Source organism: Dacryopinax primogenitus, assembly GCF_000292625.1.
Source record: "Dacryopinax primogenitus strain DJM-731 SS1 chromosome Unknown DACRYscaffold_23, whole genome shotgun sequence".
Lineage (NCBI taxonomy): Eukaryota > Fungi > Basidiomycota > Dacrymycetes > Dacrymycetales > Dacrymycetaceae > Dacryopinax > Dacryopinax primogenitus.
In genome coordinates this window covers 59360-72725 of record NW_024467220.1, presented here as the reverse complement: position 1 = coordinate 72725, position 13366 = coordinate 59360, and the positions used below count along the sequence as shown (strand labels likewise).

General features: G+C 50.6%; 6 protein-coding genes across 6 annotated transcripts; 1 reads left to right on the top strand and 5 right to left on the bottom strand.

Moving 5' to 3' along the window:
- Window positions 1–949: 949 nt before the first annotated feature.
- Window positions 950–1497, bottom strand: DACRYDRAFT_18690 (uncharacterized protein; the record flags this gene model as incomplete). Its single annotated transcript, XM_040771378.1, has 2 exons — window positions 950–1374; window positions 1425–1497. The coding sequence occupies 2 exons, from the start codon at window positions 1495–1497 to the stop codon at window positions 950–952; spliced, it is 498 nt and encodes a 165-aa protein (XP_040624168.1).
- A 584-nt stretch (window positions 1498–2081) lies between these two features.
- On the bottom strand, window positions 2082–3364 carry DACRYDRAFT_102407 (PQ-loop-domain-containing protein). The gene is made up of 7 exons (XM_040767633.1): window positions 3284–3364; window positions 3212–3237; window positions 2985–3147; window positions 2601–2937; window positions 2388–2555; window positions 2299–2330; window positions 2082–2253 (listed from the first exon to the last, which is right to left on the bottom strand). The coding sequence occupies exons 1-7, from the start codon at window positions 3311–3313 to the stop codon at window positions 2173–2175; spliced, it is 837 nt and encodes a 278-aa protein (XP_040624167.1). The 5' UTR covers window positions 3314–3364; the 3' UTR covers window positions 2082–2172.
- A 178-nt stretch (window positions 3365–3542) lies between these two features.
- Window positions 3543–4323, bottom strand: DACRYDRAFT_18688 (uncharacterized protein; the record flags this gene model as incomplete). Its single annotated transcript, XM_040771377.1, has 2 exons — window positions 3543–4096; window positions 4149–4323. 2 exons carry the CDS (start codon window positions 4321–4323, stop codon window positions 3543–3545), a joined length of 729 nt encoding a protein of 242 aa, XP_040624166.1.
- An 857-nt stretch (window positions 4324–5180) lies between these two features.
- Window positions 5181–5999, top strand: DACRYDRAFT_25090 (uncharacterized protein). The gene is made up of 2 exons (XM_040774004.1): window positions 5181–5305; window positions 5354–5999. Exons 1-2 carry the CDS (start codon window positions 5221–5223, stop codon window positions 5965–5967), a joined length of 699 nt encoding a protein of 232 aa, XP_040624165.1. The 5' UTR covers window positions 5181–5220; the 3' UTR covers window positions 5968–5999.
- Window positions 6000–6099: 100 nt separating this feature from the next.
- DACRYDRAFT_59276 (acyl-CoA dehydrogenase/oxidase C-terminal) lies at window positions 6100–8135 on the bottom strand (the record flags this gene model as incomplete). The annotated part of the gene is made up of 6 exons (XM_040775550.1): window positions 6100–6459; window positions 6513–7498; window positions 7549–7618; window positions 7667–7730; window positions 7781–7910; window positions 7970–8135. The coding sequence occupies 6 exons, from the start codon at window positions 8133–8135 to the stop codon at window positions 6100–6102; spliced, it is 1776 nt and encodes a 591-aa protein (XP_040624164.1).
- A 3091-nt stretch (window positions 8136–11226) lies between these two features.
- On the bottom strand, window positions 11227–13081 carry DACRYDRAFT_18685 (uncharacterized protein; the record flags this gene model as incomplete). The annotated part of the gene is made up of 7 exons (XM_040771376.1): window positions 11227–11376; window positions 11423–11587; window positions 11955–12092; window positions 12356–12392; window positions 12429–12539; window positions 12590–12660; window positions 12713–13081. 7 exons carry the CDS (start codon window positions 13079–13081, stop codon window positions 11227–11229), a joined length of 1041 nt encoding a protein of 346 aa, XP_040624163.1.
- Window positions 13082–13366: the final 285 nt, after the last annotated feature.

Below are 13366 nucleotides of genomic sequence, written 5' to 3'. Positions count from 1 at the left end.
GGCAAAAGGTAAATTTATAAGGGCGGAGGCAAGAGCCCTGTAGGTCGTGAAAAGTGAAGAACAGGGGTCTCCCCTCGCCGCCAGTTCGATGGTGCAGTGGTTAAGGTCACTGGGGTTACTATATCGTGAACCCACATAGACAGACGTTGGGGTCGCTTGTTCGATTCCCATCTGTGGCTCCGAAACGAGATAAAAGTATTGTCCCCGCGACTATTAATTTCTTTTGCTCAATTCACATGCAAACGTCATCTGTCAAAATAGAAATGGCTTTTATTTTTATTAGCTCCAACTTCTGTTAATGAGAAAATGCGATCTAGAATACTGTTATTATGTTTTGCCCACTTCAAACTTGGGATGGATTCGACAAAAATGTCTCGGAGCCGAGATAAAACTCCGGCTTCAAAGGCAAGACCTGCAAATCAGTCGCGTCGACGCGTCTCTTGCACCCCGTCTGGCATGTCGGGAACATCGGGGATCGTCGCCGCCGCTCTGCTAGCTTTTATACCTTCCTCTGGAACTGCTTATTATTTATTGCCCAATTGGGATGGATTCGACAAAAATGTCTCGGAGCCGAGGAGGTAAAACTCCGATCTCAAAGACGAGACAAGGGGGACAAATACTAATCTTTGACGTCTCTTATTCCTGCACTTTCAGAAATCTCTATGTTCGAGTCGGGGAACCTGAGACCGGTTAGATTCAAAAGCCTTCAAAGAGGATGAGGCGGGCTCCTCTCGGTTTATGCGACATCTGTCTCGCACTGCACGAGTCATCCAACCGCATCATCATTGCACTCTCAATCGCCGGATCCACAACAGATCATAACATGTAGCAACAAGACATCGTTTATTGACAAAACAGGATTTGAGTCGGTGAGAAACAACTATTGGTACACAATTTCTGTAGCTGTTACGACAATAGGTAGATAGGTGGCTCTGAGTTGCGTGTATTTCTAGTACTGCTCGTCCTCATCAAGGTTGTAGTAGTGAGCCGTCTCGCGCTTAACTTTGTACTCTTCATCCTCATCTAGAGTGTAGGAGTGAGCCTTTTCGCGCTTGACTTTGTACTCTTCATCCTCATCCAGAGTGTAGGAGTGGGCCTTCTCCCGCTTGACCTTGTACTCCTCATCTTCGTCGAGTGTGTACGAATGGCTTGGCTCCTCGCGCTTGATCTTGAGGCTTTCGTCCGCATCTAAGGTGTACGAGTGGGCGGGTGGACTAGGAGGCTTGTCTCTGGCCTCATAATGCTCGTCTTTGTCAAGAGTGTACGAATGTCCCGGCGCAACTTCACGCTTTCGCATGTAGCTCTCTTCCTCGTCGAGCCCGTAGACATGCGTTAGCTCTTCACTGGCATGATCAAGCGGAGCGATCGTGCCATCTGTATAAACTAAGCACGATTTCTCTTTCCAAAACGTCAGATAGGCTTACCAGGAGTATCGACGGGGATCGCGTTGATGCCAAGAGTGGCGAGAGCCAGGAGAGTTACGAGGATGCGCTGCATTGCTGTGAAGTCGAGAAAAATCGGATCGCAACCTCAGCGGCGACTTGTTCTGCTGAGGAAAAGGATAGCGGCGAAGGGACGGTTCAATTATATAGGCGATGGGTGCAGGGTCAAAACCCCACAGAGTGTCTTCATCTTCAGAGCTCGAACGTTGAGGCATGGATTCCAGCTGTTCTAAACGTCTCCCAACTTCGAGGCCTGGTGAACCGAACACGACAATTCCGTTGCTCGTCCGAACAGGAAGCCGAAATAGGGCACATCTCCGAGTCGGGTCCACGGTATCTTCTTTTGCTGGAAATTTCCGATCCTGGCCAGTCAGGGATTGTTGCATCTTACGGAAAACGCTGGAAAGTCATTGTCTACTCACTGTGAAAATACACAATAGATTCGTGCTAACTCGGCGATGTTCCTGAGGACGTTCACATGACTGACTGGCTACCCTCGCCGAACAGTACAAATGCCAATCCCATGCTGTTGGTGGACTTCATGAACAATCTTGTAACAGAGGGTGGAGAGGACGCCTGCGCGGTTCCCGGATGGGAGGGTCGAAGAGAGGAAAGATATGGGCACGTTGTGGTTTGCTAGCGATTCTATTTCCAATTTTGTACTGTACGTTAGTACATAAAGGGTCCGATATGCGTTTCCCCACTTTTCTGTCCCTGAACTTGCAGGAAATTATGACTCTTCCGATTCCAGTACAGGATCTTCCACAAGCGCCAGCCGCTCTTTTCGGTAGTAGAAGAACTGACCTAGAACCTGCATGGCTATTAGTATACGAAACTTCTACATAAAGAGACATACGATGAAGTCCAAGAACACCGTCAGTCCGCTCCCTACACGCCGGATATCGTCGGCCGTTATAGAAACCGGCTGAACATTGAGAGACGCACCTGCCAGCCAACTGGAGTTCGCCAGCAAATACCGCCACTGCATGCTCTTGATGCATATCGACAGTACGTATGTGACGTTACCCGCTACGGCGAAGATAAACAGTGCTAGGGATAGACCTGCGCATTTGGTCTCGCGGTTCTTGAGGATCTGGGGGATGCGGGAACCCACTGCAACATGTTAGTGTGCGGAGCTGGAAGAGATGGGGGATGCACAGTAGAGGACGGCGCTACACCATCCTATCAGCTGGCTCTTCCATTCCAGTACATCGCCCTCTCCCTCCCCAGGTCCCGGCGTGCCAACCTCCTTCCCTCTCGTTACAGCCCAAGCTATCGCCCCGCTTGCAAGGACGAAGCACACCGCGAGGACGTAGATGAGCACTTTCTTCCATACCGAGGAGGTGGGTTTCGCGGTGGCAACGAGTTCTGAGGAGGAGGGGGAGAGGAGCGGATCGGTCTCGCTCGGCGTTGGGGAGACACGGGCTATATGTGTTGGGTGGACGTGCCGGTAGTAGTAGATCTGTCCTAGGAGAGTGAGGTCGCAGAGTGTGTACTTGAAGCACATCAGTAACTGCTTTATTCCAAAAAGCGGATACGCACATAAACAGCGAGTATGATAACAGTCGGAATCAGACCAGCCATAAGCGCCCCTCCCAGATTACACAAGTCTCCGGCAAGCCATATGACCACAAACAGTACACTGAGCCCCTCTCCAGACTTGAGCGTGTAGTTCTCGTATATCTGCGGGGTGTAGACGATGATCCTTGTAGTTCAGAATGGAATGCGTGAGATGGGGAGAGCGTACGAGGGGTAGGGCGCTGACGCACCAGCAGGCGATGGACATCCATCCTGCCTGTGGGGTGTTAGCAGGGATTGTTGGTGAGAGATAGAAGACATACGACACTGCTCAGCTCGTCGTTGAGTGCCATTGTGATACATTCACTGGTAAAATATTAAAGTGAAGATGGTGTAAGAGTAAATGTCTAGTTGTTGGTGGTCGTGTGCTGCAGAGAGACAGCTAAGAGAAGGCGGGAAGCGCCGGTTGCCTTATCGCCGAGTCCTTATTACCGAAGCAAGGTGAGAAGCAAGAAATCGTTTTATTCCTCGATAACAACACTACCGTAGGAAACTCTCATGAATTTCAGCCTAATACTGCACCTAATAGCTGCCGTGTCCCTCATGATCCTCATGCTCATTCTTCTCCTGTCCTTCTCCATGTCCTGCATGTCCACTAGGCACATTAATCCTCACTTGCTGCTCCTCCGTCCACCCCGCATGTTTCTCCTCCATCCAATCATGCACCTGTCTCCAATCCCTACATGTATGCACTACCCCTCCCCCCGTAGCGACCTTGTCCCCATTCTCTATCAGCATCCCTGTCCCCCCAGGCTCGAGCGTCGTATCCGCTGCGCAGAGGATACCTTGCCTCAAATAGTGGAAGCAGTGTTCTGTATGGTCGGAGCCGTCGTCCCCGTTTACAAGAGCAGCGCGGATATGGTTCAGACAGTGCATCTGGTGCCACATAGAGACGCCGAAAGCGAAGTATTCTTCCCCTAGGAAGGCGAAGCCCTTGCCGTGAGGGCGGATGGCGTTCCATTCTGCCCAAGCGGGGATACCGGCCATGGCGTAGTGCTCCGGGTCGTCGTGGAAGCCCATGTTTACCGTGCGGACTTTGATGGGCAGCTCTCGGGGTCGGTCCCCTTCCAAGTACGCTGCATGTTGTCAGTATCATACACGCAAAGCTTGAGAAAAGGGAAGGCGCACTGTACTCCTTACTTCCACGGGAGAGGATCTTGACATGCATGAACAGAGCCCCTATGTTCAACACGAGGGCCAGGACGAGGGCAGCAACGAGGGCGAGGGATATACCCCGCAGCTTCGTCCCGGAGGACTTGGGCAGGAAAGTGCTGGGGGAGAATATGAGTTTCCTGGGGGGCATGGGATGGGAGGGCGAGATGGGACAGCGAGAGAGCAAGGGGTATGAGGAGTGTGTTGCGCCACAAGAGATTCTCTATTATGATCCGATGTGGGCATGCACCCCCGTACTACAAGCGAGGCTACCGCAAGTATGTGTCGAATTTCCCGCTCGTTCATCGAGGTACGATAGCCCGGAGACAAGTACCCTGGGATTCTGGAGTGACTGGTCAAGCGCAAGTCTTGGTGAAGCCAGTGCTGAATACAGCAAACATCTCGGTGGGTCGAATTTTCCGCTTGCATCTAAATCAGGCAAGTGGACAAGTCTGCCAGGTTCTAGAATGACCAGTCAAGCGTTCGCCTTGGTGGAGCCCCTGACTAGTCAGATAAGTCTTTGCTACAGCCCCAAACCAGTCAGACCGAGCATATGGAAGCCGGCCGACGTGCAGTACCTCATCCCCAAGGACCCGGAGCACCAGGCGTACGCGATAGAAGTTCCAGTCATCCAACTACCCAGAGAGGAACAGCCCGAAAACTAGGTATTATCGAACAAGATATATGAATGCCGAAATAGCCGCCTGTTCGCGTCATCAGAGCTCCATGATGGTGGTCGTCCGTGTGGGAGGGAAGATGGTCGAGTCGCGTCGAGTCACTTGAACGTGTTGGACGTCTCGGGAAGAAGAGCATTCGACCAACCTGCAGCCAGTCTTCCACTTCTCTCACTCCAAGCTGCTCCTTCCCCCGTACTCGACTGACGATGCCCGTCCCCATCACAGCCGACGCCATCGCCCCCCTCTGCCTGCACGGCAGCAACCTCAGCATCCAACACGCACAAACGGGGCACCGGCTCGCCCTCCTCTTGCATTTCTCCCCCATCGCACCCGGGAGTCGAATACTGGAAGTGGGATGCGGGCAGGGGGATATGACTGCTGTTCTGGCTGCTGCTGTCGCCCAGGAGGGAGGGAAGGGTCAGGTCGTCGCTGTCGATCCTGCGCCTTTGGACTATGGTGCGTCCTGTGCCTTCCACCTCCTGCAGGTTATCTAATATTTCACAGGTGCACCATTCACGATCGGCGACGCCCAAGCGCATCTCTCCTCCGGCCCCCTAGGAGCTCACATCACATGGGTGCAATCCTCTCCAATTGACTATCTCTCATCCTCCAGCCAGTTCGACACTGCTGTCCTCGCCCACTGCTTGTGGTACTTCTCCTCCCCTTCCCTGCTGCTCAGTACTCTCCGCGCCCTCCGAGCACGCTGTACCAATCTCTGCATAGGCGAATGGAGCCTCTCTGCTTCTCTGAAGGAGGGGCAAGCACATGTGTTCGCCGCGCTTACGCAGGCTGCGCTGGAATGCCGCAAGCCATCGAGCGAGTCTAATGTCCGCACCGTCCTCTCCCCCTCTGCTATCAAAACCTTGGCACAGGAAGCTGGCTGGTCACTCGAGTCGGAGCGTAGCATCACACCCGAGCTTCGGTTGCTAGATGGGAGATGGGAGGTAGGAGATGTGCTCGACCCTGCGTTTGAGGAGGAAGTGAAGGAGAACGTGCAGGATGAGAGGGAGAGGGGGGTCATCTTCGCCCTGCGGGACGCCACCCAAGCCGCTGTGGATAGAGTGGAAGGGATGAAGGGGGTGGGATGTATGGAGGTTTGGGTTGCTGTGTTTGTTTGACGCGCTGCGGGGCAGACATCTAGGAGATTGAGCGGGTGTATTGTACGATATTGATCCAAGAAGAATAGAAATAACTATCCGATCAGCCATTTCCCGTTTCCTATCCTTCCCCCAGAGTCAAGCAACCAGTCCTCAAAGTTTTGCCCTTCCATGAACAATAACCCTCTCGACCTCCAATTCCTTCTGTCCTTCCCCTACCGCCAGTCTCTCCAGCTCCCTCAAGCTCTCTCCCGCCTTTCCGAGCCAGCGGTTCAGCATCTCCCATTCCAACTCTCCCTCTTCTCCTGGCGTTTGGCTGGCCCAGTTCGCCTGTTGGACCATGGACAGGGAGGCTGTCGTATACCCCAAAGCAGCGAGGAGCGCTGGGGGCAGACGGGGGTCGTAGGATCCTTTGGCGACGCGATGTGTTGCGTGGGAGATAGTGTGCAGCTGGGCTGTGAGCAGGGAAACAGAGGGATGTGGTGTTGAGGAAGCTAGAATACTGTATGCCCACTACGGTACGATATGATGCGTACCTCTTTCTGCGTAGCAGGGGTGCAACATACCTCAAGATAGTAATCCATCGCCTTGTGTTTGGACTTTCCAATAACCCGGCATACATCTCCCGCCAGGACACTCCCCGTTCCCTCCCAAATCCGTTCCACCAAAGAGTCCCTCATCAGCCGACTCAGCGGTTCCTCCTCCATATACCCTAACCCTCCTAGGGCCTCTATACAGTCCTGCACGGACTTGGACGCGCGCTGGCCGGCAAATGCTTTCGCCACAGGGGTGAGGAGGCGAAGGCGGCTTTCTTCAGCAGGAGTGGAGCTTCCTAGCTCGGACTTGCCCAGAAAGAGAGAAAGTGGGATGAGCAGGTGCAGCAGTGCGTGATGCAAGAGTGCGGTGTCCAGCAGGAAGGAGGTGTGGATGGGAAGGTCCTGAAGGAGGACGTACTCCCCTGTGTTGGTGTTCAGCACTTTCCTGACTCCGGCGTACGAGGTCGCAATCATTAGCGCCCTTCCGACCGAGCCAACGGCATGGAAAGCGCTGTGCATTCGCGTGATATTCAGGACCGTAGCGATATTCCTCACTCCCTGCCCGAGCTCGCCGACCAGATACGCATGCGCGCCAGTAATGGAGAGCTCAGCGGTAGGCACTGCACGGGTACCGATCTTCTGCTTCATCCGGTGGACAAAAACGCCGTTGTTGCTTGCCTCTGAGCCGGGGAGGAAGGAACGTGCCTTGAGAGGGAGGAGGAACAGGCTTAGCCCGCTGCTTCCAGGCCCACCGGTGCGTGCGAGGGAGAGAGCAACGTTCCCGTCTGTAGCGCTCGAGAACCATTTGAAGCCATCGAGGATATACAAATCCCCAGGTTGGATGGTGCTCCCTTGGCCAGGTGCGCGTGTGGCCACGGTTTCGGTACGCGAGACGTCGGACCCACCGGGCTTTTCGGTCATAAACTGCCCCGCTGTCCAGGCGTGGGTGGTGTCCCTAGTAGTGAGAAGTGGTAGGATAGAGCTCTTCATCAAGGGTGTGCCGTATTTCTCGATTACTGCGTCTGGGTGAGCGCGCATGTGGGATTGTCACGACACGGAGCTGTACCTCGCGCAGCTCCGTCGGTCATCGACATAGGACATCCTACCACCCGAGAATCGCCCACCCACAGATAGATCTGACATCATCTCAGTATATTATTGTTGGGCGTATGGGATGGACGAACCTTGGCGAATTGGTGTACCCGAGCATACTCGCCAGTCTGCCGTTCAAACGCAATACCGACGATTCTGTTCTGCGTGAGCGACAGTACAGGGTTTGGAATAAAATGATCACACACCCTTCCTCAGCTGCAATATCCTTCAGCTTCCTCCATCCCTCGCTCGTCTCTAGCCTGTCAACTCGGCGCCCGTAATGGTCATACTGCACCAGACGCGGTTCGTTATGCGGTCCTTCTGCCAATCGACCAACTTCTTCGATCTCTGAACCAGAATGAGTACCAACCCCGCGTCAGAAAATATTTAATAACCTCCATCGTGTATTCGTTTAGCAAATCGACGTAGATCGGCCTCGACGGTCTTCCGTACCGATTCGGGAAGTATCCGCCTCAAGAGTGCGTTGAGTGATCTGGTAGCATCGTAGACGTTCTTCGGCAACTTGTATTGCTCCAATTGGAAGCTATCCTCGACTTTCATTCTGAACTCTCCTGAATATTGAAGTTGGAAGTGATGGAGTAGACAAGAAAGGGGGCCTGCATCGCCGATGCTGACTGGTTGTTTGATATGCCGAAAGGAGTCAAGTGCGGGGAACCCATTTCGGCACGTGAAAACTTGCACCATTAGCCGGGGGTCAGGTACGTAAGCAAAGTCACGAGACCACAGACGGGGGACGCGTAATGGCGCCAGCGGCCTCAATGTAGAAAGCCGGAAGGGCCTAGTTCGCTTAAATTTTACGGAGGTATTTAGGCTCCTTGGCTGAGCTCGGCAGTCTGCCTCCGCTTCAGGACCCTGTGTGTAGGGCATTTCCATTTCCCTCTTTCTTATGTAACCAAATATCAATATCTTCTGGCTTCTACTTTTTTTTTCTCATTATGCCACCCTGTTTTCCTGAACATGTCATATATGAGTTGCACTTCTAGCTAGCTAATGAAACATTACTATGACAATTATTATAGCAATGCACAGCAATGCACCTCCAATCATTAAGGACCAAGCAAAAAAGTCCATTCTGTCAAACATCCCATGGGCACCATTCTTCATGTGGTAGAGAACAAACTGCATGAAGCCAAACACCAGCCCCGCAAAAAGTGCAGGGAGAATTCCAATGCCCATAATCAAGTTGCAGGCTAGTCTGGTATACAGTGTTGCTGCTCATTCAATGAGCAGGCCACTCATGAAGACAATGCCCATGGATTCAGCAATTTCATCTGCCTGGCACTATAAGACTCAGCCAGCATGTTCAAGAGAAAAAAAAGAGACACTTACCTGCACATCTGGACGAATAAGAGCTTCCACTCTCTCAAAAGCAATGGCATGATCACAGTTGTTCATTTTGTTGGTTGGCTGTGGGCAGATGATGCTGCAGCCCAGTAGGTTGGAGTCGCTGAGGACAGGCATAGCCACCGAAATGTCAGAACCCACAGTCAGGTTCACACTAATGATCCTCAATGGCAAGTCTTTCCCCACCTGCATTACCAACATCTTCACTATGACCCAGAAGTTCCTCCTGCCAGACGAATGTGAACTCTTCTCCAATGGTGCATGTATTGAGCAGCCCAGCTAGAAATCTCACCAGCAACTGATGTACAAACCATGAAGCAGCACAAGAAAGCCAATGTTACTTGCATTGCAGATCTACCTGCATTGTCCCCTGAAGCTGAGAAGATGGTGAAAGACATTCAAGAGGACATATTTTGCATGATCACCACCAATCAAGTTGATACCAGCACTTTTTTGGCATGGCCCATTGGCCAAGGTGGAAAGAAGCTCAAGGTCAATGAGCAGAATGAGCAAAACAGAGAACAAGATGCAGCAGATCAAGCCTATTTTGAACAGTGCATGAGATTCCATAGCAGTGCCTACAATTCTGACTCCTTTTTAGATGCAAGCAGGAAGAGTTATCATGGACATCCTTGATTCAGTCATATAATACCATTCAAATGACTGTCCTCAAATCCATCCAGTCTCACATGGCTGATCCAGCTTCTCAAAGCCCCCAAACACTCTACTTGGATGTAATGTTGTATTGTGCCCTTTTGGGAGGCTTTGGAACTGCATTGTCATACCTGCTTACATAGAGTATACCTATAATGTACATTGATCAAAGGCAGGTGATGAGCTCAAGCAAGATTGGCCCTTGCCTCTACCTTTCCCATCTGTACACAATAGTACCACAGTATTTACTCTCCTATTCCTCTGCCAATATCTTGTCCCAGTTATAGTTCTTGCCTCTTCCCCAATACATTCCCTTGATCTTTGGACCCACTACAGACAAGCTTGACCCACCTTCATCCATCTTCCCCCTTTTGTTTTGGTCATTGTTGCCACAGTACTCTGTGCAGAATTCTTTCTCTTCCTTCCCCCACCTCATGTGACTTTTCAGTTGTTAGCCTTTCTATCTGAGGCATTGGTCATGCTCAGGTTTGGTTTGGTTGGTGACAATTCACCCAAGATTTGCGTCTCCATTTCTGCATTTCTCTCACTGAAAGTACATCTTGCAGCCCTCCTGCTCCTATCTTCCTCTGATATTTCCATGTCAGATGGCCTGATCACCTCTGGCTGGTCTGGTTGGTTCCTTGGCAGTTTGGGCAGTGCACTGCTCTCTTCTGAGGCATGCAGCTTCTTATGGCTGTCCAGCTGCAACCAGGTGGGTGCTTGAAGAGCTAGTTCCCTGATGTCAAGCAGATGTGCCAGGCACCCACTGCACCTCTCCAAGGCTGTGACATATCGCTATACACATTGGTGTTTTGCTGAGCTTGACTTCAATTTGCAGCCTCTGATAATCAGTTCCTGGTCCATGAGAGTAGACTCCATTTTCCCCTTGTCTGAAATGGAAGGTTCTCTGGCTGTCACACAGCATATCTTGGCACCAAAACATCATGCTTGTTGGGTGTTGGTGGTCCAGCTTCATGGGTTGGAAACAACCTGGATGGTCTTGATCTGTAGGATTTCCCATCCAGTTCAGCCATGGGGTTTCTGGGGTGATCCTCCAAGATGGCTCATTGGAGGCCAATGTATAGATGTTGATTTTGTTCAGATCCTTATAAGCACCCAACAAAGCAGGTTGCAACTCTTGAGCATGGGTGATATAAGATGTGAGGAAAATGTGAAAAAAGCCAGCAGAGAACTTCCTTCATTCAAGCAAGTCCCCTGTGAAAGTGATGGTGTTGTGGAAGTAAGATCTGCAACCAATTTATTACTTTGCCTCACACTAACAGCGCAACTCACTTACATTGTAGCTGCAATACCCTGGTTTGGTCCACTGATCCTCCTCCCAGAACATGCAATCACCATGAGTAACAAGTCATCACAAATCTCCTTAGGCTTGACTTTGCCAAAGAACAAATAAATAGCCTGCATGATGCTGTCAGTCACAAGCATCTTGGATCCACAGTTCCACATACTTCAATAGCTTCATGATACTTGCCTCCTGATACCCTTTCAAAAGGTAGCAGAAGCCATCCAGTTTGCTTGTCACAGTTGGTAGTGACCACCATCATTACTCAGAAATGCATCCCAAACCTGTCACCTAATTCAGTACTTTCCTTGCACATCTGGATTAGCACACTCACTCGTCCTTCACTTTCTGTAGTTGTGCTTGCACTGCTCTCTCCAGTGCTCCTGGAGCTAATGGCTCTTGAAACCCGAGCACACCAGTCTGGCTCCAAGATGGAGATGCATTTTCCTTCAATGTCACAGGGACAGTTCTATGGTTTGGCTGATTTGTGTCAGTGTAGATTCACTCTCCTTTGTTGCCTGCTTACACCCCCAGGTACAGAGACTCGGTCAAAGATGAAGGTGGATGCCTGTGCATGCAGTTCAATCCAATGTACCACCTTCTCTGCATCCACATCCAGGAAGAAAAACAGTGTCACAAGTTCTGTGTTTCTGGGTGCATCCCATTCTCTCAGTGTCCCAGAGTAGGGATACTGGCACAATGAGACTCTCTCTGTTCTATGCATGTGAACAACATACCTTAACATGCCCATTTGTCTCTCACCTGCTACACTGGATGCACTTGATTTTGCCCCCCTCCCTGGCCCTGGATTTCTTCCCCCATTATATGTGCACATCCCAGCTCATGGTTTGAATCAATGCAGAAGAACTTCAGGCAGGTTGCACATATGGTAACAGCAAATGCTGGCCACTTTATCTTACACACATAACATTTCTACAGATTCATCTGGGTTAGCAGACTTGCTAATACAAATTGGCTCAGCTCACATAGCAATGATGGTTGACAGCTTTCCGTGGGTGGCCCAGTACATCCTGTCTGGGAATCAGTCTCCTGCCTACCATGTGGTTGTGCACACTTGCCAACACTGCATCAAAGAACATTGGGGTGCTGAAGATGCTGCCAACAAAGAACTCAAGCTCTAAAATGTCTGTGCTGAGAATATTGGTTACTTCTGAGAAGTCCACAGATTCTTCTGTCTGCACCACAATACTCCAGTACATAAATAGTGCAGGTCTGGCACTTTCACCATTGGGACATGCATGAGTCAAGCAACTCAATCCAACAGGCCATAAGCTTACATCAATTCAGCATGCATCCTTGTCCAGAAGAATTGTATGATGGGTCCTTCCAGATCTGTCCTACTTTCATGAATTGCTTCAGCTTTCCATTGAATAATGTAAGACAAGGTCTGTTCCCCCATGAGAATCTTTGCACTGATATTGCAGGAACAACTACACACCCCATTGTCTTCTTCGAAGTGCCCAACAATCTCCACCCTGTTGAAGTGGTCATCTTCATATATGTTGAATTACATGAGTTCATGAGGGGCTGGGCTGTTGCCAGACTCTTCCCCAGGTTTCGCTATCTTGCAGGTGTTCCAAGCACACCTCAACATCTCCTTGGAGATCTCAGGTAGTTTGGCACTAGCAGCAATTAGCCAGCAAGCCCTGACCCCCTTTGTTAGATCACTTACATTTCATTGTATGTAGCTGAATGGATCTCCATCTCCTGCAATATGTAGTAGAATCTACCAGTTTCAATGCCCTATAATGCATGTGCTAATGAGGTTGAATTCCAGTTCTTGGACTGTGCTTACCTTCCCTTCATCACCCATGCCCTGTGAGTCTTTGCTTCCCTCATCCAACTGGCATTCAAACAATACCATGGGCTTATGTCTGTTTGCCATTTTCTCACAAAGCTCCCAGTGATTGAGCTCCCATGCCCATTCAGCTCCTTTCACATGGATCAAGGGTCTGGCTCCCACTGTCTTGTATCTATGGCTGCCATCAGAGTTCAGCATGATGCTGCCTACATCACGCCTGCATTGTGTATCCTTCATTGTTGGAACATGATCTTCGGCTGAACTTGGTGACATTGGCACTTCCTGTTCCTTGTTCTTGGCCTTGCCACCAGGAGTTTTGCTATTGGTGGATTGATTCTGCTTGGGTGTCATTGTCTTTGTCATTGTTGAGGAAAATTAAGATGAGTTAAGATGAGATTGGCAATCTTGATAAGTCATGTCAGATGTGTGGCGTTCTTAAGCTCTTCAGAAGATGGTCCTTTTAAAGTGAGCTTTCTGGAGGTGCCCAGCAATATATAGACAAAATTCCATGGAAGCAAATGATGGCCTGGACGCGCCAATCTGGCCTTTGGTTGTGAGAAGAAGCAGATTCCGCAGAAGCAAAACTGGGCCTTAACCCGTCAATGTGGCCTTTGGGTGTGAGAAGAAACAGATTCCCCAGAAGCAAAT